This window comes from Heliangelus exortis, chromosome 1 (genome assembly GCF_036169615.1).
Source record: "Heliangelus exortis chromosome 1, bHelExo1.hap1, whole genome shotgun sequence".
In the NCBI taxonomy this organism is placed as follows: domain Eukaryota; kingdom Metazoa; phylum Chordata; class Aves; order Apodiformes; family Trochilidae; genus Heliangelus; species Heliangelus exortis.
Window position 1 is genome coordinate 181,919,003 of NC_092422.1, and position 22,460 is coordinate 181,941,462.

General features: G+C 40.4%; 1 protein-coding gene across 8 annotated transcripts in view; it reads right to left on the reverse strand.

The window, feature by feature from the left end:
* The window catches only part of GRAMD4 (GRAM domain containing 4), a 74,413-nt gene that overhangs the window by 46,726 nt on the left and 5,227 nt on the right, over positions 1–22,460 (reverse strand). For 7 of the 8 annotated variants that reach the window (XM_071733845.1, XM_071733839.1, XM_071733843.1 and 4 more), the window contains exon 2: positions 3,485–3,695. In XM_071733845.1, coding sequence (XP_071589946.1) covers positions 3,485–3,695 — 211 coding nt within the window. Of the gene's footprint in view, positions 1–3,484; positions 3,696–6,080; positions 6,100–22,460 lie in introns of those variants that run through there. The other variant, XM_071733847.1, reaches the window with a different exon arrangement.

Genomic DNA, 22,460 nt, shown 5'->3' on the forward strand with positions numbered 1-22,460 from the left:
TCAATGCTGCTGGCTCCAGTGAGGAGCAGTTGCCTTTAGCTTAGCAGCAGCCCTGTGCTCCTTCCCACAAACCAGGACACAGTGGAGACCGACAGGCCCCAGGGCAGTCCTTGCTCAAGGAGCTGCCACACAGCATCCTCCTCCCCCTGCTCCACATTTCCCCTTCAAATCTGCCTTTAGCCAGAAATGCAACAGGACACACCATTTGCAACTGCTCCAGCCACTGCTCAAGAGTCACAGCTGTCTGTTTTCAGATGAGCATGGGATGGCAATTAACCTCTGTGTTGAGTTCCTATCTAGAGCTGGGTGGTATTTATTTACACTGCAAGATTTAGTGTTGTCACTTGCCAGACACTTGAAGAGCCCCAAAGAGGATGGTGTGGCTAAAGTGGAACAGCAGCATCCTTACAAGAGTCTCTGCAGGCAGGCACAAGAAATGCATTATTTAAATACAGATTGCTGTGCAGGAATTAAAGCATGGCTTTCTGTATTTTATATCTTCATCTGATACAAAGGGGCAATCTCTGCTCCTGGCACACAGAAATTCATAGAGAGCTGTCTAAAGCAAAAGTGCCACTGCTTAAAAATAAATAAATAGATAAATAAATAAAATCATGTACAGGACAAAGAGCAAAATGTTGTACTCATCAGGAATGTGTCCTGCAGATCAGCCCAATGCTTGGACAGTGCCTGGCCCCTGCCCAAGTAGTCCCAGTCTCCAACCCCACAAGCTCCAGGGGGGACAGGAGCACAGAGACTGCAGGGAGAGAGGAGAGGAAGAAGAAAGGGCATAACAGATATCTAAGCATATTCAATTTTTCAGCATCATTGAACATACTTAAGATTTCACACAGGGAGGAGTGGCATTTTAAAAATCCATGTAGGGAATCAGCTCCACTTTTGCTTCTTCAGAAATTAAGAAGACACACCCTGACTGTGCCTTTTGAGATGGAAAAATTGTGAGTTAGCATAACTGACTCAACTCACAAAAAATTATCTTGTAGTAATTCCAGAGCTAAGTGGCTCAAAGTTTCTCCTTTCTGCTGCCTCTGGAGGCAAGTGCTGGGACTCAGGCTGGATTAACTACACTGTATGGCACAGATGCCCTTTCTTGCTTCTGACTCACAGTAAAAGCCTTGAAGGCTTCCACACATCTCTGCTTTTCTTTCTGCATCTCTAGCTTTGATGATATTTGACACCAGAGTCCTCTTAAAATGTTGGCAATCGCTATCACTTAGTCAAGAGTGAGCAAGAGGCTTGGCTAAGAAGCCAGCAAAATGCCAGAGTTGAGCCAGAGACAGATGGGTTAAAGGAGATTCCTGATGACGACAGATTGCCTCTAACACACTCAGAGTTCAGAGTTGCTGCTCCAAGCCACATGCAGCTCTGGATCTGAAAAACCACATCTCCCCACTCTCCAGTGTTTTTCAAGGCATCTGCAGTTCAGGAGTTTCATAACAGCACCTCCCAACATGAGTGTTCTCTGCCTTCCCTCCCTAAGCCCTCTGCAAGCCCTGGGATTTTGTTCTGTGTGCCGAGTGCCAACACCGCTGTCACTGTACAGCCACAGAAAAGCTCTCAGTCACTTCTTAACCAAGCAGATGCAGACGTCTCCTCTCTACCTGCAGCACAGCACATCTTCAGCATCACTCAGAAAGGTACTGGCCAACTGCATCTATTTTACTTGCACAATGTTTCATGTGGAAGATTTTTCTCTGAGAATACCGAGCCAAACATTGGTCTCACTTCCAAGTTCATAATTAAATTAGAGAGCAGCAGTTCTCAAACAGAGCATGATGTGTGGGAGCATTGAGGAGCAGTGAGGGAGCAATGAGGACAGGGCATGCCAAGCCCAGGGGCGAACCATCCACCAAATCACTCCTCAGGGCCTGGCAGTGGCCAGCTCACAACAGGGGGAGAAAATACTTTAACATATACAATTTTAACTTCCATTCACTTGAGCAGGAAAGGAGGGGAGGTCAGGGGGGAAGGTTCCCAGAAATGCAACAAACTACAGAGCTTGTCTAAAAAGGTTGTAGCATCTCAGTTTTCTCAGCTGACACTTCAAATATATTTCTTACTTCAAATTCCAAAAGGGTTCCCCAGGGCTGCGGCACTTTCCTGCTGTAAGGAAAGGGTAAAAAACAACAACACTGCCCAAGAAACAAAAGCATGTTCAGACTTAATCCTTAGCAGCTATTCTTGGAAGCATACCCATATTGGCAAGCTCCTAATACACAGCTGTATTTTATATGAATTTTTCAAAATCCAGTGCTAGCCAGGGTTAGAGACCTTCAGAGATCCTGACGGTTATGTTTGCATCATGCTTTATACCTTCCAAGCATCATACTCTGTACCTTCCAGTCACTGTAAACGAGGTGATCAATACAGACATGTTAAAGTGACACGTTTCAGAAAAAGTCAGACTGTACAAGAACAGCAACTAAATTCATGTTTTCTGCACCACAATAACTCAGACTTAATCCTAGCACACTAGCAGGGAACTTGGGTAAGTAGCTTAGACTGCTTTCAGTAAAATGTGCCACGTACAAGAACACTTTGACTTGTAATTCTCACTACCAGGTTACTACAGAACCTCCCCAAGTTAAAATGCAAATTTTTCTTTCCCCCCCTGCACCGAATTCACTTAATCAGTACTTGTACAAGATACTGACCATTTTCTCCCTTTTCTAGAAACAGGACATTTATCACCAACTCATCATTCTGGCATCTTTACCCATCTGACACCTTCATGCACAGCAGAATCCACCCTAAGGACTAACTCACAAAGATGCTGAACAATCACAGATGAGAAAAATTCAAATTAAATATCCCCAAAGACACCTCAGGTTTGGTTTTTGGAAAACACTATGCAATTATTTAAGAAAACTTTGTGAATACCCTCCAAAACACTCCAGAAACACTTCAAAGACATCTTTAAAAACAGCATTTAGAACATCCAAAGTTAACAAACCTGTTACAAACTAAACCTGTTAACAAACTAAAAAGCCTGTCAACCCACAGCATCTAAAATGAATATCAGGGACAAAGAATTATTTAGTTCCGTTATATTTATAACATAACAAAACTATATAACATAACAAAACTATATAACATAACAAAACTATATAACATAACAAAACTATATAACATAACAAAACTATATAACATAACAAAACTATATAACATAACAAAACTATATAACATAACAAAACTATATAACATAACAAAACTATATAACATAACAAAACTATATAACATAACAAAACTATATAACATAACAAAACTATATAACATAACAAAACTATATAACATAACAAAACTATATAACATAACAAAACTATATAACATAACAAAACTATATAACATAACAAAACTATATAACATAACAAAACTATATAACATAACAAAACTATATAACATAACAAAACTATATAACATAACAAAACTATATAACATAACAATACTTAAATAAAGTACTTACAGGGTCTCTCAGCTCTTCATTGTCTCGAGTCGATGTTCGAGGTATTTTCACCGGGATTTCATCTCCACATTCAGTGTCTGAAGCATTTGGAGACTCTGCTAAATCAAGGAACTCATCTCTCTTGTGACCTCTGAACCTTATTTTGTCCAACTTCTTTAGCATGTTCAGCACTGCACTTCTCTGCTTTACCTTAACATGACGGTTGGAGTCTCTGCAAGAAACAAGACATCGAAACACCATACTTAAAAAAGCTTGCAATAAACATAAATACATTCTAATCACTAACAACATTTAACCATCTTCCAAGGCCCTTCCTACCACTGGAGGGAAAACATATTGCAGCTTCGTTCTTTAATAGACATTTTTTCCACAGTATAGCAGATGCACTGTTTTACAGTAGTTTATGATTTACCATCTTCCTACACTGTTAGGGCCTCTTACAGATGGCTGTTTTTCCTAACAGGTTACTTGAAACAGAAAAAGGCTTAGATGGGTAAGTCCACATTCTTTGACTTGCTGATGCATCTAATCAAAATGATTTGATGAACATGAAAATCCACTACATATCACAATGTAGTGCTCTTTAAATCTTTAAATTCCCAAGAAAAAAATGGAGAAAAAGCCTAGGGAGACTAGAGATTGCAGGAATTGACCATAAATCACATTCAAATTCACTGTCAAAATCCTTAATATTAACAGTACTGACAACCTCATATATCCTTTCCTATATTTCTATTACCTATTTTGAGAAGCAAAGGAGAATCACTTTATTAGTGATGCTTTTGCAATATTTTTTTTAAACTAGCATGACCAAAACTGTACTTTAACAGAAAAGTCAGTACTTTTGCAGAACATGCAGGTGCCACAGCATCAAGAAGAACAAGAAATGCTCAGGACATTTCACTTCCACAGACAGCATTTGACATGAACAATACTTAAATTAAAAATTCATAAATTCATAAATTTAACTGGGAGATAAATTTTGCTTTTTAAAAGACAATACAGAAAGATTAATTAATGTATGTAAACTCAGTGTAATGGTACCATTTCAAGAAGCTGTATTGTATAATTTCTGATTTAAACCAGACCTGCCAAACAACCGGTCCTAGTTAATACTCTGTATATGTATTGCAAGGTCCCAAGCTTCACTATTTTTTATATATAAAAAGTAAAAAGTAGTTCCTTTACCCTGCCACTCCAGCACTAGAGCAAGCTGTAGTGCAGCTACAACCTGGCAGTTTATAACAAACCAGACACAATTTTTTCTCCTATGAGTTCTCTTCTCCAACTGCAACCACTCCGTTTGGATGGTGCCACAACACTGCTCCCCAAATGGACTTTTGAATGGACTTTTGCAGTGGTAAAAAATTATTCTGAGGCACTTATTCCTCTTACTGTGCTTTTTCCTCCTATGGCCAACACTGTTCTCCATTAAAAAACATGTTTATCTTCATGACATGTCATCCCAAGCACTGATGTCAGATGAAAAAGGAAATGCAGATCTGAACATGCGTCACTTGGGAAGTATAAATAAATAAATAGAAGGAAAGAAAGAGACTTTTGCTACTGGCTCCCACAGCCTTTGCACGTGAAGCAATTCTCATCTCCTAACACAACTCTCTTTTGAACAGAACTCTTTGTCTTTCCCTATGGATTCTCTGCTTACTCTCACACTTTGGCAGTTACTATTCACATCAAGTTCAAATCAGATCATTCCCTCAAGGCAGATCAATCTGCCTTAGTTTGCACCTCTAAGTTTTATCAGCACCCTTCACTTAAACACGTAAGTTTTAAACTGATACAAACCCCTGTAATGCAGCTGGCAAAAAACCAAAAAAAAACAAAAAAAACAAACCTCACAAAACTCTTCCTTTATCAGAGATGGTTAAAGTTGCAGCCCTGTGATTAATACCTCACTTAATGAGAATCACTTGCTGTAATTCACACCAAGGTTATTTTCTATGGACAGCTTTTCTTTGAAGTTCTATTACTTGTCAAATCTAAGTTTAAAATAGAAACACTTCTTGCTCATTCATTGACTATTTGATGAAGAAACTTGTCAGCTATCACATCCAGAAATATCTCTAGGGCCAACTATTAATAGCAACTAAAGAACAAATGCTATCAGGGAAGTTTATACCACTGATAAGCACCAGCACAACTATATCACAATCCTCCCCATCTCAATAATCTATGTGTAACCAGCTTTTCAGACCACATAAGTCAGACATACAGCAAAGCAGTTGTAAACCCAAGTTAATCAAATGACATACAAAGCTACATGAAGAAATGATGACGGGTGAGTGCTATCCCTTCCCTGGTTGGCACTCATCAGCCCACACCAGTGGAGGACAAGCACACATCTCAAGCCTTCTCCATCCCTCTTGTGGATAGAGCCCTTAAGTCAAGGCTGCAGATGAGCATTGTTGTCCTGGGCAGAGTCAGGAATGCTCAGTGTTCTCCTCTGAAAGCCTCATTTGTCCACTGCTCCCCAAAGATCAGGGCTAGATCTGGACTTCTTTTTATACAACACTTCAACAGACATTTCAAAATCTGAACTCAGTTTTCCCGTTAGAGTAGGCTCACATTCACTTACCTCAAAAAAGAGATGAGAAGCAACAAATATATCTCAAGACACTGCAGACTCTAAACAAACCCTTCAAGCTTTGCCTTTAGCAAGGAAGAATGAAAGCCCTACCAGGCTGCTGAAAAGGCCCAGCAGTGTCCCTGCCTGGCCTGGGACACCATCTGAGAACACCAAGTATTTAACTCCAGGCTCCTCTCAGAATGGTTCATGCATTTCAGCCCTAGTCACAGAATATTCTGGCCAAGAGATGCACCCCTGAACAATACATTTAATATATTTTCACCATTTAAGCTGATGTAGCTACTCTTAAGTGTGTTACCATGTGGTCTTTTAAAAATGTAAACCTTTCTTTCAAACACCAGCAGATCACTCCACTGAACAGAGTTAGCATAAATTCTCCAACACAGAGGCTACTAAAGAGGGATGTCATCAGTACCAATACTTTTTAAAGTATTATTCAGTAGATTGACCATTAAAAGAGGAAATAGTAAAGAAGGATGTTCCTAGGCACTTTCAAGTCCAATACAAAAAGCTGTTATATAAAAATATCTTCTCAGTTATGGTTTAAAAAGAGTAAGATCATTTTGTCTAAAAATTGTTTTGAGTGCACCAGGCTCCCAGATTACTTACATTAGATTAACCCAGGCAAAAACCTGAGCTTGCCAACAAGCTCCTAAGGAAACTCATTATCTGGCCTCCAGCCAAATGAGCACTCTAAGATGGGATTTTTATACTAGCAGCCTGTTCTTATAACTAGCAAGATTTTTCAGGCTTGTTTGTAGGGTTTTTTTTCCGTGATAATCAATAAATAGAGTGACATTTCAACAGTTTCAGACTCACTAGAAAAAAGGCTTCTCAGAGATTTTGCATTCCAAGTGGCTTGTATGAAATTTAGATAAACTCAAAGAAATTCTTGGGGTTTTTTAGATGCAAGATCTAAAGGTTCTTTAGATGCTGGCAAGACCAGCATCTTGCCTAGAATTAGCTTTATTGTAAAATACAGTAGCTAAATATCAAAACCTCTTTATCATCATCACTATTCATCCTCTAATGCACTCCCAACTACTTATCCACATTGTGGCCTCAGCTAGTTCAGCTCTAAGTTTTGGGGTGTTTCTAATAACAACAGCAAAACAAACATGCAGCTTTGCACATGCAAAGCTCAGGGATGGGACATAGACCACCATCTCTTTCTGATTTAAACCTAACCATAAACAAATACTATTATACTATAATAAAAATATAACCATTTTAACTCCATGTGTTGTAAACACTTATTTCCCAACTCCTGACATACATGTGAGGATAACTGTTCTCATTACTATACAACAAACTATAAATAAGAATTAAGACTGGTATCATGCTTGCAAATTAACTTAAGCAAAATAAAATCAAATTAATCCTGCCCTATCATGTTTATTTCTATATACAGACACTGTACCAAGCGTCAAGAGACCTTTCCCAAATTCAGCACTGTAACAGAAAAGTGCTACAGAGCACAGAAAGGCAGATGCTGACTCTGCAAGACTGATTTGGGTCCAATTTCCTTGCACCTCAGCCGATCTAATAATACTCACAGGCCTTCTGTCATAGGGAGCAGGGGTATTTTACAGTAACATGCTTACAAAACAAGGCTATTCGGGCACTCGAGGTTTTTAAGATGGTGGCTTTTATTTCTCTCATTGCAGTAGCAGAGGGTCAAATCAGCAAATGAAACAGCAGCCTGTAAATGTTATCCTTAAGTACCAAACCATTTAGTAAAAAAAAAAAAAAAAAAAAAAAAAAAATCAAGCAACAGCTTATGTATACAGAGCTTGATTTGTGAAAAATGTCTATAATTTCCACACTTAAAAAAACCAAATCAAACCAACAAAATCCAAAAGAAAACCCTTCACCAAAGTAAAATAATCTTTAAAGGTGAGGTTTTTTCATTGTCATTAATATCTAGATGCTAAAGCAAATACTTTAAGGCTCAGGAGGTTTTATTATTTTCACAGAGGGGCAGAGAAGAGACTGCTTTCTTTGGATCTAATATGAAAACCCTCAATTAACCCCCAAATAACTGTTAGACATTCAGTTTAAATGAATATATAAAGACTCAAAACCAACATATGCACACATACCACGCTTATGCTAAATAGAGGAAAACCAAGTCTGGGATGCAGAAGAGAGGAGGAAACTCAGGGAAAGAAGCACTCAATGCACTGCTGCTGTCTGAAGTCTGCCTTAACTTGTCCCAGAGTCTTTTACAAGTCACTTCTAGGTTTTGGTTTTCTGCTCTTGCAGCTGTTTGTTACCCAAGAATATGCTGAATCAGAATACAGGCAGAGACCGAACAACTAAATCTTCATGTGTGCTTCGTCAGAGAAAGGACTTAGCTTCACAACACAGCAATTCAGTTTTGCTTATCTATTAACAAAATGCAAACAAAATACACACAAAGTCAAAGAGCATCACCTAAGCAAGTGTTCATCTGGATCTTAGAGGAAAAAAAGCAACAAAAAACTTCACTAAAACATCATGGATTAATTTCATCTTGGGTCAAAAAGGCCATACTAGACTACGACATAGGAAAGTAATCTCTAAAGTACCTGTGTTTCTTTTGCTAGAAGAACAGTGTTTCATGAAGATGACATTGCAGTTGAAGGAAATCTAGTATACCCTTAGTTCTCATCATAACACCCCATCTCCTTCACATCCTCCTTTCAATTTCAAAATGTCTTTCTGCATAAATCCAAGGTAAGAGCTCTGGAACCCAAGAAAAGCCAGGCTATGTGAGGGTCAACACATACAGATATGGTGTCAACACCAAGAGGTTTCAATCTTACTGTGAGGGAAGGATGTGCAAATTTAGGGAGTGGAAAGTATCAGGATTGGTATCAGGATACCTCTTTAGTGAAGTGCTCCTGTGTCTTATCCTAAAAGACTTGACAGGAAAGCACAAACACAGCAAGACACACTCAGGCCATCCGCATACCAAATGATACTGAAAACAAAGTTTGGTGTGGTTTTCTATGTACATGTCTAACTAGACCTGGAAACCTCAGTGAGTACATCTAAGTGTACCACAGACTTGTGGTCCGCTCCCTACATTGCTCTGTGCAAAAACTTCGCTCTTGCTACATAATTTTTCCCCACAATTTATCACTTTAGTGGACAGAATCTCATCAAGTCACTGTCTGAACATTTTGTACTTATTAATATTTAAGAAACCAACCAGAGAAAGATCAACTGACTGCACTTGAGAACTTCTTGTCTGCTTGGCTTTTCTTTCCCCTGAGCACACACTTCTAACAAATTGTTCTCCAGAAGGCTCAGATCTGTGAAGAACACCAAACCGTACCCACAGTGTCTACTTGAGCAAGAGGGAATAGTTTTGTAGAGATGAAGTTGACATCTTTCAAGAAAACTTTACATTAAATTCAACTCAGTAAGGCACTTCAGTGCACAGAAGGGACACAAATCTGACTCAACACAGCCCTTTCATGAACAGCACCCATGTAAGACTTGTATCACCCAAGACTACGCAACAGAGTCTCTGTACAGAATGATGTCATTATTTCTCACTGGAAAACAAAAACCAGCAATATGGGCCAAACATCCGGCTGGAGTGGCCAAGAGCAGCTTACACACTCTAAAAGTTACAAGCATTGCACAACTGCCCTCGATTCCTACATCAACAAACACGTGGGGTTTGACCTTCAGAGCTAAGCTCTCCTCACACTCAATCAGTCACAGGTTCATCCTGAAATTAGTCACCACCTTAGCATCACAGTCTGGTAAAGTCTTCCTGTGATTACATCACCCTTGTCCCCAGGATCATAATATGATGTAATGCATCTACAGAGCAAACTGTTTTCTGTTTTTTTGAATACTTACAAAAAGCTCTGTTTCAGGGTCAGGAGTCCCTAAAATTCTAGAGATAGAATAGAGTATATCATATCATAGAATAATAATCATAGAATGGCTTGGGTTGGGAGGGACCTTAAAGACCATCTCATTCCAAATCCCCTTGCATGGAACAGGGAGACCTCCCACTAGACCAGGTTGCTCAAAGTCTCATCCAACCTGGCCTCGAACACTTCCAAGAATGGGGCACCCACCACTTCCTTGGGTAATCTGTTCAAGTGTCTCACCAAGACTGGATAGGGATAGATTTGTGGGATAGATTTTGTTGGGTGGTTTTTCACGAGAGATGAAGCTACTAGCTGGCTACCTACAGTGTGGGAAAATATTATGCTTAGAAATTCAGATTTATTTTTCCCTTGAGTTTCAAGGGAGATGAAGAAAGAAAATCTCACCAGAATCATCTCCTCTGTATTAAGGACTGCTGGCAGAAGCAACACTTGATTGACAGGAGTCAGAAATGATCAAGAAGTTGTGCTTCAGTGTTGCAGGCTTAAATAGATGCTGCTATTAATTAAGCATCGACTCTGAAACAGCTTAAATTGTCCACAGACTGAGGGGAAAAGTGGAAGAAAGAATGTGGAAAGCTGTGTAACATGCACTATGATACAAGGCAGGGACTGGAAACAGAAGTTCCGCATACTGAGCTTGACTGCCAGTGGTGAGGTTGTCACAGCAACCGTAACGCAGCTTCATGAATATGCAGTATGCTAAAATCTACTTTTTACCTCAAAAGAGATTAATGTGTTGTTCAGCTCATAACATGAAGCTGCCTGGGAGAAGAACTGGGGCTGTACAATGAAAGTGACTTGTATTCAAAACCTTCAGTTTGGATGCTGCAAAAAGGAGGGGCTGGTGAAAGAGGGGAGAGACAGAACACAGCAGCATGGGGCTGGAGGGCTCTCTCGTGCACCTGCCTCAGCCAGAGGTTATTTCAGACACATCTGGCAAACATTTTAAGGCAGAGATCCCCCACATGATCTGGTCAGTCTCTGCAAAGATTCAGACTTGTGTAAGGCATCAGCCTTAATCCCTCAACTGCCTGGGGACAGGCCCTTCAACAAGCCACAGGAGAGGGCACCTTCAGTGACACTACACAAGGACAGAGACAGAGGAGCTGCTGCTCCCACTGTTAGGGACAGTGCCCAAACCAGCTGAAACTGAGAGGCCTTGGCTTGATCATGCCTGAAAGACTGTGGGTGGCGGGGCTATTAAAACTCCAAACCACACAGGTATGTAGCAGTATGTCAAGAAAGAAACCAAGGGCAGTGACTTGCAGCTGAGTAGCTGTGGGAGCTGTACTTTGTACTTAAATCTTCCACTTGACATCACACAGGAAACATCACACCTCAAAAAACCACACCCCTTCTTCAAACACATTGACACCCTACACACCTCTGTGTCTCTGTCATTATGAAACCTAAAATTAGCAAGCTTTGTCAAATTAATTCCCCTGTAAATTGGCAAACTGGGGATTTTAACTCCCAGAACAGGAAAAGAAAGCTCATTTTCACTTCAAGACGCCTACATGGGAAAAAAAAAAAAAGAAAAACTAGAAGAAAAAAAAAGGTTAAACATTTACTATGCCATCTAAAGAGCATCACCAAAATCTGCAAGATGATTTTGCCTGCAGAGAGGAGCTGGAGCAGCATGCAGGGGCTGGAGGGCCCAGCAGTTCAAGTCACAGGGCAGCATACAGATGCTCAGCATTGGTGTTTGCCAGCTACTCTGCCTGGCAGATATCCTGTGACAGGGGCAGCATGTCGGGATAGTAAGAAAAAGCCTGTCAACCTCCAGGTGAACCCCTACCTTCCCAGTTACTCACTGGGAAGTTACTTACTCCCCCCTCATGTCATCCCCATCATCCCTGCTGCCATCCTGATCCCAGACAAGCTCGAAGTGCACTTAACACAGCCTGACACCAAAGGGAGAAACCCCATTTCAGTCATGCCAGGGACTTCATGTCACTTGACCACTCCTGAAGTTATCAGCTCGTTGCTGATACAACTAATTTTTGTTTGTTTTCTGGCAGTCAGTCTAATGGAAGCAGCCAGCTATGCAATTACAGCTGTCATGCCTCCCTCACAGAAAGTGTTTCTGGTCGTGGGCAGAGGGAGAAAATACCCTTTTACAGCAGCCACCTGCACTTAAATCAGGTTCAACAACTGCAAAGCCTCACCCTGACAGTGTTTATGAAACTATCGTGAGGCATATTTCAGAAATCAGTCCCACACCAGAGCTCCAGTCCCTCCTCTGAAGAATGGGGGATGAGCTTCTCACAGCTCAGCATGGTCAAAAGACTTTTTTTTGCTTCCTCACTCTGAATTTTGTCTGCTAGTCAGGGGAGCTGAGGGCAAAGACAGGAAGATGAACATCACCAGCTCAGCACAAGCCTCCGCATCGGTAAGAAGGCTCAGGCAGCTCCAGCCTGGTTGGGCTTCAACCAAGTAAGAAGCTGGGGCACAGGGGCAGAAGCAGTGCCAGAAGCAAGCTCCACAACTCCCACCTATGAAAACAAAATGTCATGGGGGTGATGCATGGGGAGGGAAGCACAGGAGACAACCAACACAGGTTAAGATTAGGCTATCAATGCATGTATCTCCCCTTCCACTGTTCCAAGTGCAAGATGCCTAGCTTGCCACAACATTCAGAATAAAGTAAGCCTCTTACAATCTGCTTCAGAAAAAACATTTAAATTCATAAGTATACATACTAGCATGGAAGATCTTACTCAGACTAGTAAGTGTTACTATGGAAAGTGACCACTAAACTGTTTAGAAGGTGTGAGCCCTGCCAGCCTTGAAGAATTTCAACTATATCCCTTCAAGTAAAAATACCACGTTATTGAGACCAATACAGTTATACCTGTTCAACACTGACCAAGTTTTTCATAATCTCAACTGCATGCTAATCATCTTTGTATAGTACAGATAAACTAAGGAATGGGGGTACTGCTGAAAACAACCAACCAACCAACCAACAACCAAAAATGCTTCCACAAAAACCAACAAAAAAAACCCCAAACAAACAAAGAAAACCAAACAAACAAACCAAAAAACCCAAAACCAAACCAAAAGAAACCCAAACCACTCGGGAAATGAACCATAATCCAGGCATAGAGAAGGACACTGAGAAGAGCCTTCCAAGGTCTATGCAGAATGTCTTGGACCTAGCAGATATTTCTTTTAAAGGACTATCAGCAGTGGGAAAGTATTTCATTTGCTTGTAGCCCACCCAGACACCTTCAGAAACAGAACAAGTGTATATAACATGGTCTGGATTTGAAGAATTACTGTGTTACTTTTTTTTTTTTTTAATGAAAAACTGACCTTGCTACTCATTAAAAAAAAAAAAAAAAAAAAAAAAAAAAGAGAAAAACAAGAGAAAAAGGTAACTAAGACACAGACTTCTAAAGCAGGATACAGCTAACACCTGTATCAACAATCCAGATCTCTGACCTCCACACATCTGCACTGAACACAGCTGAGAGTATGCAGCCCATGGCTGAAGGAGAAGCCTGCCCCAGCCCTTCCCAACAAACACCCACAGTGCCACACGTGGGCACCTTGCACATTTGAGCAACACTTCACGTGCACCTCAGTGCCAAGCTACTAGTGTAGCTACTTGTTAGGGTTTCACATAGGGCAAGACCATATATAGAAGTCATTGTAAAAGTCCTGTTAACTATTTCTTGAAATCTTATCACAGGGTAAAAAAACTCAAGGTCAAGCTCTCACCAGACCAACAGGAATGTGAACAGCAGCTCTCCTGGAAAGCAGCACACTGGAAAACAGCCTCCTCCATCCTACCCATAGAGCTAGTCAGAAGATGAGAGGGATATTTTTCTCCATGAAGCGGTCTGGAAATAGCAAAGGAAGTTGCGTGACACAGGAAAGCACCAAACTTGTCCTCTAGGTATCCCAGACCACTCCTACATTTCTTCAGAGAGCAACCCTTTACTGAGTCCATCTGCACTGTTGGCACATTTGCTATAAACAGAGCTGAATCACAGTACCCAAAAGACAGTTTTGATTTCTGGACTGCAATTACTTCCTGAAATAATTTGGCTAGTTAACTCACTCCTCTTAACAGAATCAAATTATGGCTTAAGACTGAAAGGCCCTGATGTTGAAGGGGATCTCCAGCACAGGAACAAATTCCCCTATTCCCTCACATTTAGACTTGCAGCATTCCCTCGGTAGGCAGAATATCTGCACTTTCTTCCCATAGTTACAATAGTAATACTAAATTTAAAAAAATAAATAAAATTAAACAAATAAAACAAAACAAAACCCAAACCCATAACAATAACACAAATACAAAAAAACAAGCTTGTATAGCCACACCAGGCAGCAGAGTATTCAAGCCTAGGAGAAACTGAGGGGCCATAAGGAATGTTACCACAATCCTGCAAATTAACTCTTTGGTTTAGTGAAACACCTGGGAATTCTGCCATAACTGCAGAGCTTTGTTTCATGTGTTGATTTTAACATACTTTGAACAGTAAAAATAAACTAAAATCTTTGCTATTAAACCTGATGCTCCCAAGGAGCACATGTGGTCTAGGCATCTCCTCCACACACTTTCCCAATATCCTTTGGTATGACATAACAGCAACTGCTGCTAAAAAAGCCAAATCTAGTGATTCTTCTCACTGCTCTAAGTAGAAGACAGAAGATGGACAGCAGTTCAGCCCAGGAAAAGGCTTCCACATGCTTGGCAGTTGTTACTGGTTATACAGACAACTGGGGCTGAGCAGAAGTTGTCCCTTCATCCCACCAGCAGTTAGTTATAGCTGGGGGACAACAGCATGGATCTGTCATGGGAAGGGAAATAAATTCAGAAAGAATGATACAGCCTACAGGTCAGATAATCAAAGGGAAACACAAGGGAGGAAAAGAAGAAAAAAGATGTTACTCCATTTATGTTTGCCATGTATTCTTGTTTTTTCTCACATATCTCATTAGTTCATGAAACCAATTTCATTTTGCAGCCAAAACCAAAATAATTCATCACTGCTGCAAAAGAACTCCAGCCAGCAATGGTAACCCACTTGTCTCCATACTCACAGAGTTGGGTGTACATGGCTGCACGTGTGACCGAAGGAAAAAGGAAAGGGGAATAATGGAGATGCACAGCCAAAATTGCTATCAGCAGTTTTGAGGCTGCCTCAAAGCATGTGAGAGTTGCGGAAACCCAAACAAAAATTTGCAACATTTCAAGAAATCGCAGAAAGGATGTATTACATAAGTCTTTAAGAAAAAGTACAAAGCTTCTTCCTAACAAGTAAACCAGCCATCTAAGGCTATTACTATAAATAAGGCCAGTTCTTACTGATTTGGCCATATTTGTAGGAAATCAGCATTTTAATAGTGCTTGTTATATCTTATTACCCCAGCTGCAGATAGCAAAAAACAAATATACAAAGGAATCAACAACTACATTTTTGAAGTTGCTTGAAGCAACTGGAACAAGGTACCTTAGAGCAAGTCTTTAAATAAACCCACCCAGCTCCCCTCCTTTACTGAGGGGAACCTGCTGCTGGCAACATCACCTGCTAAGTGGCATTTCTCTCAGGAGAGACCAGCTCCTCTCTACATAGAGCTGTATTAGCAAGCTTTCCACTGTGTTTCAACATGGGAGGTACTGGAAACAAGAAAGAGGCAGGGAAAAAAAAGGTCTCTTCAAGTTTGGTTTTTTTTTGATCCCAAATGTGGGTTAACCTATGAATCCAATGGTGTTTGCACTTAAGGTATCAGCTCTTCAGCTTATTAACCAAGCCTATATCAGTATTCTGATCTACCATGCTTTTTGCATGCTCTGTTTCAAAATAAAGTATTTTCTCATCTTAAAATGTCACAAACACACTGTGCAGTCTGTCAGGCTGCTAAAATGATACAAATCTAATGGCAGCTACCTGGCCCATCACTGAGCCTTCAGAGTTGAAGTACATTTAAATTAGCAGAAAGGTAGCAGGATGGAGAGCTCAGTAACAAAGTGAAGAAACCAAGGGAGGAGAAATTAGATTATTTCAGTCATCATTTCAATCAGACAAAGCAACTTAAAAGCCAGAAACAGGATGGCATTTACATCTGCCTCTGAGGCTGGGATGAGGGCCAGAACTACACAACTTGAGCTGAGGGGTTTATGCCATGGTGATACTTCAGTTAGCATGACAAAGGTCCAAAGGTCAAAGCACTTTTAGAAAATTAGGCATGTGCACTCAGGGTATTTCTGAGCAGATATGGTTGAGGTGGGGAAGGAAAGGACAGGGAGTTCTCACACATCCCCACCTGCCCCACAAGCCACTGTAAAAGCAGCTCAGTTGTGGCTATTTCGAATATTTGTAAATTCACCAGAGTGATTTCTGTAAAGATATCACCTGTCTTCCACCAACCACTCCTGCTAAGTGGTTTGTTTTTCAAGTCAAAGACAGATAGAAGCCAGTTGTGCCTCAGGGCAAAAATGAGAGGCAATGTCACCATCTGAAACCCAGAAAACGCCTACAGATTTCCAAAAGACCTCCTGAACACTGCCTAAAAATATCTGTGGGAAGGAATAAGATGACAGCAGAGAGAAACATTTTTGACACTCTGTGGTCCTCTTTAACAGGACTTCTTACTGCTCTAATTAATTCCAAATTAATTCATTACTATTCACATATTTAAATTCAGAAATTTTAAAAACTAAACCATGGATTTCACTTTTCAAGCTCAGTTACCAGCCCAGCTCAAATTCTGGTTTGTTTACACTATAGAAACATTTTAGAAGATACAGTCTCTCAAAGTCATGGAAACCTGGAATTCTGAGATTTTTTGCATTAATAACAGAGGCGTCCTGAAGGCCACAGGACACGACTGAACCACCAGTTGTGAACCACCAGCACTGGACTCCCTTAAGCCACTTATTTGCTTATATAGTTGCCATCAACGCAATGAAACAAACAAAAAAATTATAAGATAAACCAAATCATTATACCACATTATTCTTGAATATTTTAAGGATTCTAAGAGGCTCCCACATGTATCCAGAAATAAACTACAGAGCATCAAATTCTGGTGAAAGGAAAAACAGAAAAAGAAAGAATGATGACATATTTGGATTTCTTTGCTGTAGGCATCTAGTGCCTTCATCCAGATGCAGGACAGAGGCAGGCTGACTAAACTTGAGAAGGGACTTCGATGGCTGTAAATGGGAGTCTGTTCTAAGCAGGAGCCAAGTCATAGAAAATGACACGACAAGAAACAGAAACAGGCTGTCTTTGGGGTGAAAATAAAAATACACAATAAAGCAACAGTTCATATCCTACCAACACTCCTGCCAAACCCGTACAAAGACTTCAGACACTAAACAGCAGTGTTAATCAAGGACTTCTCTGAGGTTTTATTGCTGCACTCAACTTTGATGCACCACAGCACCCCATAGAAGTCAGGGCAGGAGTGCAACACACAGCCTGAAAAACATGTCATGCTGAACCTTCTCCTTCAGAGAGGTAGCCACTCAACCCTGAGGACATGAAAGCAAGCTTTCTGAAATCAGAGATTCTTTTCCAACGTGTGGAAAGCTTTCTGAGTACCCAGGAATCACAACAAACATTAGAATGGGAAACTGAGTTGAATTTATGTTTAACCAGTCCTAAGACCTTTGACAAAGAGCTCACAAACATACAAAAAAAAAAAAAAAGGTCTTCTGATTTGATGTATGTTAATTAGGCTACAAAAGAGGTCAGACCATTTCATACTGGAGTTCCTACACAGAGGGTGTGTAACAAGAGTACATGGGGGATGGCACAAGCTGTCTCCCTTCAAGAATGAAAGGAGTACTGAACATCACACAGTCAAAAACCTTTCAATAAAGGTATTTGCTTAAGCAGACTGGCTACCAGGCAAAATGTCCTTTCCACCTTGCCAGGCTTTGCTCTCCCCAACACCCCAGTGACAATACCATATTCCTAGCTTTATGCATTTCATACATTTCAACTTTCACTTTAAGAGTTGAATCTACTCTTCAATTTTTATTCCAGAAAAAAAAATAATATCTTTCAAATTATTATCAACTTATAAGAAATAAAATCTGCACATCTCTAGCTAATCTATTTCAAGAGCTTGTGCCTGGCACTTCCTCCATGCACCAACAACAAATTTGGTCCCTAAACACAGTTTATTATCTCTATATTCAGATAATGAGCAACCTGCGATCAGTCATTTTCAGAGTCCAACCCCTTTCTAGTATTTCCAATAAATATATCTGTCTTCACCTACTTTTCTTACTTTTACAAGAATACAGAATTAACTTCATAGCAATTGAATAGCTGAATCTAAAAAAGCTCTAGAAAATACCAGTCTATGTAACTACCAACATTTGGTTCAGCTGGAGCTTTCAAAAAGAGATAAGAAATCAAGAAATCAAACCATCACCTTTATGCAAACAGACACTCCTCTTTTTTTGTGCAAGTCCACTACTTGCACAAAACAACCCACCTAACACAATCATTCCATCATTAAATATACATACGAAATTTTTTGTGAAATGAGTAAGGTCTGTTGTACTTCTCTATGATGAACTTTTAGCCAGCTGAGAAAGCCACCCTCAGGGTAAGATAAACAGATACAGATTGCTTCAGACAATAGGAAATACAAGTTGCACGGATTTTCCATGATTTAACAAAGATCAGTTGTCACCAACAGCAGACTAATGAGTCACAGACAACAGCTTAATACTTAAGGCTTATCTCTAAAGAAAAAAAAATATGCAATTTCAAACTACTAACCACAAAACAGAAAATGAGTTTTGAATCGACTCTGTAGCCTTCAACAAGGACACCTATATGCATCCAAGTGAAAACCTAAAGAGACACTGCTCATATCCAGACTGATGTTCCATGGGGAAAACCCGACTGAGAATGGCTGTCAGTGTTTCTCATTCAAAAAAGCACATTCTTGACCCTACTCTGCTTTAACAGACTGCTGAGGGCTAGAGAGCTTCACCAGGCAAATTCAAACTGCTAAGCAAAGTAAGCTTTTCCTTCTGTAAAACATTCCAAGAAATTATATTTATGCTTCACTTGTTTTTGACGTGTGTTGTAGAGGGCTAAGTGACCCAGTGTTAGAGGAAATTGTTGTTGGCAAACCCTCAAGCTGGGGAAAGGTTGCTACTGGAAGAAATAGGAAAAAAAACTGAAGTAGCTCTAGAAAAAGTGTATTTGCTGTAAAAATGTTTCCTAATACAGTTTTCTGGGGAACTCAGAACTATTTCACTTTGGCTGGTTACTCCCCTAACCAAAGTCATAATAAGAGCTGTTGAATGTGTATTCATCAGTTCCATAAGCAACTCTGCTGAGGAGAGAAAGCAGGATCTTCCAAAATAGGTCCAGTCCCTTTTATAAACATCAACAGCTTTATATTCAAAATGTCTCTCTGAAATAAAGCAGAAATAGTTCTAGATAATCTGGAAGAGACCACAGTCCTCATTTTTGCAGCATTTTGCAAACTACTGAGGTTAGTTTTAATCACTGCAAGTTTCCAGAAGCTCTTACAGTTGAAGATAATCTTGGGAGCTCAGCACCCTGTAGCAGCTGGCAGTTCTCTTAAAGGACCAGTATGTCCAGAGAGATGTTCCATGGCTTGCTGGGAAGGACATCCCTCAATGCATGATCCCACAGAGCACTACATTTTGTACAGAAGGTGATCTCAGACACTCGGCAATATCTTTTGGGCTGCTTTGTAGATTAGCCTTTAAGAGATGCATGGAGATCTTGGATAAAAGCACTGCAGTAGTGCAAGGAATTATAAAGTTAATCAAACTGGAAAAATGCCTAGAAATTGTTTAATGTTTTAAAAAGTGAGACTACAAAAAGAACATAGTTAAAGCTTGGAGGGCCACCTCGATAATTTGAGAGACCTGAGAGCTAGAGAAAAAGCAGGGTCCCATGATACAAGCAAGGCCGAACAGAGATAGAGGCAAGGCAAGGCCTGCTGCCAGAAAAAAAAAAAGATGAGGCAAGGCTCATCACCAGAAAAGATAGTAAGGAATTTGGAGGACACCTGTTCTGAACAAAGAGATTATGTATTCTATCAGCCCTTGCCTTTACCCAGGATGTTCTATAGTGGGAAAGTGCCCTAAGCAACATCTGTAGCTAGCAAGACCATGGTCTTTGTTTATTATATCTTGCTTTTAAAACAATCCACCTTATCATGATGCCATGTTTACTTTGTACTGCTGATGAATAAAGTCAGACATTTTACCACTGAGTATATGTCTCGCCCAGCCTCAAACTTTTTTCTCCTTCCTTAACTTTTTCCTCACTGTGTTCTCTAGAACAGTCTTCTTATTCTACTCCTCTTAGACTTCTCATTATATGATCCTTGCAAGCTGACACAACACTAACTTGTCTAAGGAGATGGTTTTCACTATTACCTGATGACCACAGTCCAAAGTCACCCTCATATTAGTCAGACAACAATGCTTTGGATGTCTTGCTGCTCTCAGGTCCCAGGCTTCACAGCCACCTTTGCCCCATGCAAACAGGATGGCAGCTGCTGGAAACCAAACCTCTTGGCTACACACAGTTAAGAGGGAGCAGCCAGAATCTTTAAGGGTGGCATGTGCTGGCAAGTCTCTCAGGAAAAAGGTGAGCAAGAGGGAAGATGAAGGAAGCCTCAAACCCAAAAGCTAGTTCAGAGGTAGGATCCCAGACTACAGAACATCTTGCAGCTTGATTTTGAATCAGGGAGCTAAAGAGGTATTCATTGAGAGCCACGTTAAGTGGAAAGAACATGTCACTGAAGGTAAGAAGCATTTCACCTTTGGGTGCTGAACATGCTATTTTTTTTCCATTGCAATGCAAGTACCTGGGTGCAACAGTTGGGCATCTTACAAAACATTCAAAGTCTGACTTTTGGTTCCTTTACCCCCAGAACAGGGTTATGAGTATCTTCAGTCTGGTCTCGTCTTCTGCTCAGACCTCTAAGTCTTGAATTAGGTGTGCTACCCCCTCCAGCCAGTCCAGAAGTCACAAACTCAGTTTATGACTCAGTGTCCAGTTTCTGGCAGTACACTGCCCATAGAACAAACCCTGATGCTGGTAATTGCCACACTACCACAAACATCTGGGAAAGCATCTTGTGCCCAAAGCACACAGCTGTATGGCTCACTAGACTCTGATCTAAATTACAAGGTTTAGACACCCACATCAATCCTAACATAACCAGGAGGGACCCTGAAGCTGTACAGGTACAGACATCAGGTGCCTCTACAAAAAGCAAGAGGAAAAAAATATATCCTTCTCAAGGCTTGTAACACAGATCAGGGGCTATGTATGGCCTTCAAACTATATTGCAAGATACTCTTCTCTAGCAGCTTCACATTTTCCCACCCCTATGGCTGTGACACTCCTTAAATTTAAATTCACACACTTCTCTGTAGCTCTGCTACATTTCCCTGGGAACTACAACATGCTGGTAACCTTGAAAAGTGCAGCAAGTTATTTTAAAATGCAGTCACTGTGCACACCTGGGAATGCAAAGATGAGATCCAGAGAAAGGGGAAGAAAAACATACAAACCATTTCCTGTATGTAGAAGAAACATGGAGCCTCAGGTAGTAAAATTCACAGGGAGAGGCTGGAGGATTTTTTTCTGAGGATGGCTCTACAGTTGTAATTCTTTTAATAAGTTTTTTTACATATACATTTCTAAATTAAGGAAGCCCTTTTCAAAATTTAAGCTAATGATAAAATTCAGGTCATGAAATAAATCCTGCTTTGAGCATGTGAAGATGGTTGTGTAGCCTTCATTGAAAAACCTGGTACTAATTTTCAGTCTCCAAGAACGGGTTGGTTTCCAAACCAGTGAATTCAAAGTATTCTGTATGTAAGTAACCAATATCTGAAATAAATGTTGAACGAACAGATGTCTTTTACATGGTAAAAAATGCCGAGCATTAGGTAATGCCAGATCCTAAAACAAACTCCTGACAGTTCTATCAAGAGCTCTGATAAGTCAGTTTTAGCAGTTGGAAACTAATTGCACTCAGTCACTAATTGCATATATCAGGCCAGCATGGAGGCACGGCTTCATTCTCTTTAATTGAGGTAAGTATAGACCTCTCATGTTTTGCAGTTACTTTCAAGGGAGCACTCCGGAAATTTAAAATTGTGAAATTAACCACTGTATTTGGACAAAGGTGGCAAGCAACCACTAACTTCTTTTTCCACATAATTTTGCCATTTTATTTAAGATCCTTACAAAAATGTCTTAGTCAACTACACACACCTGGATATAGAGGAGGGGACACTCAGTGGTCAAGAAATCAGAGTCTCTTCCCTGGCTGAGGCTTCAGCCCTGGAGATACCCAAGGTGAGGCCTGATGATGCTCTGAGCAACCTGATCTAGATGAGGGTGTCCCTGCTTACTGCAGAGGATTGAACTAGATGACCTTTAGTGGTTCCAACCCAAATTATTCTCTGATTCTATGATAATCCCAA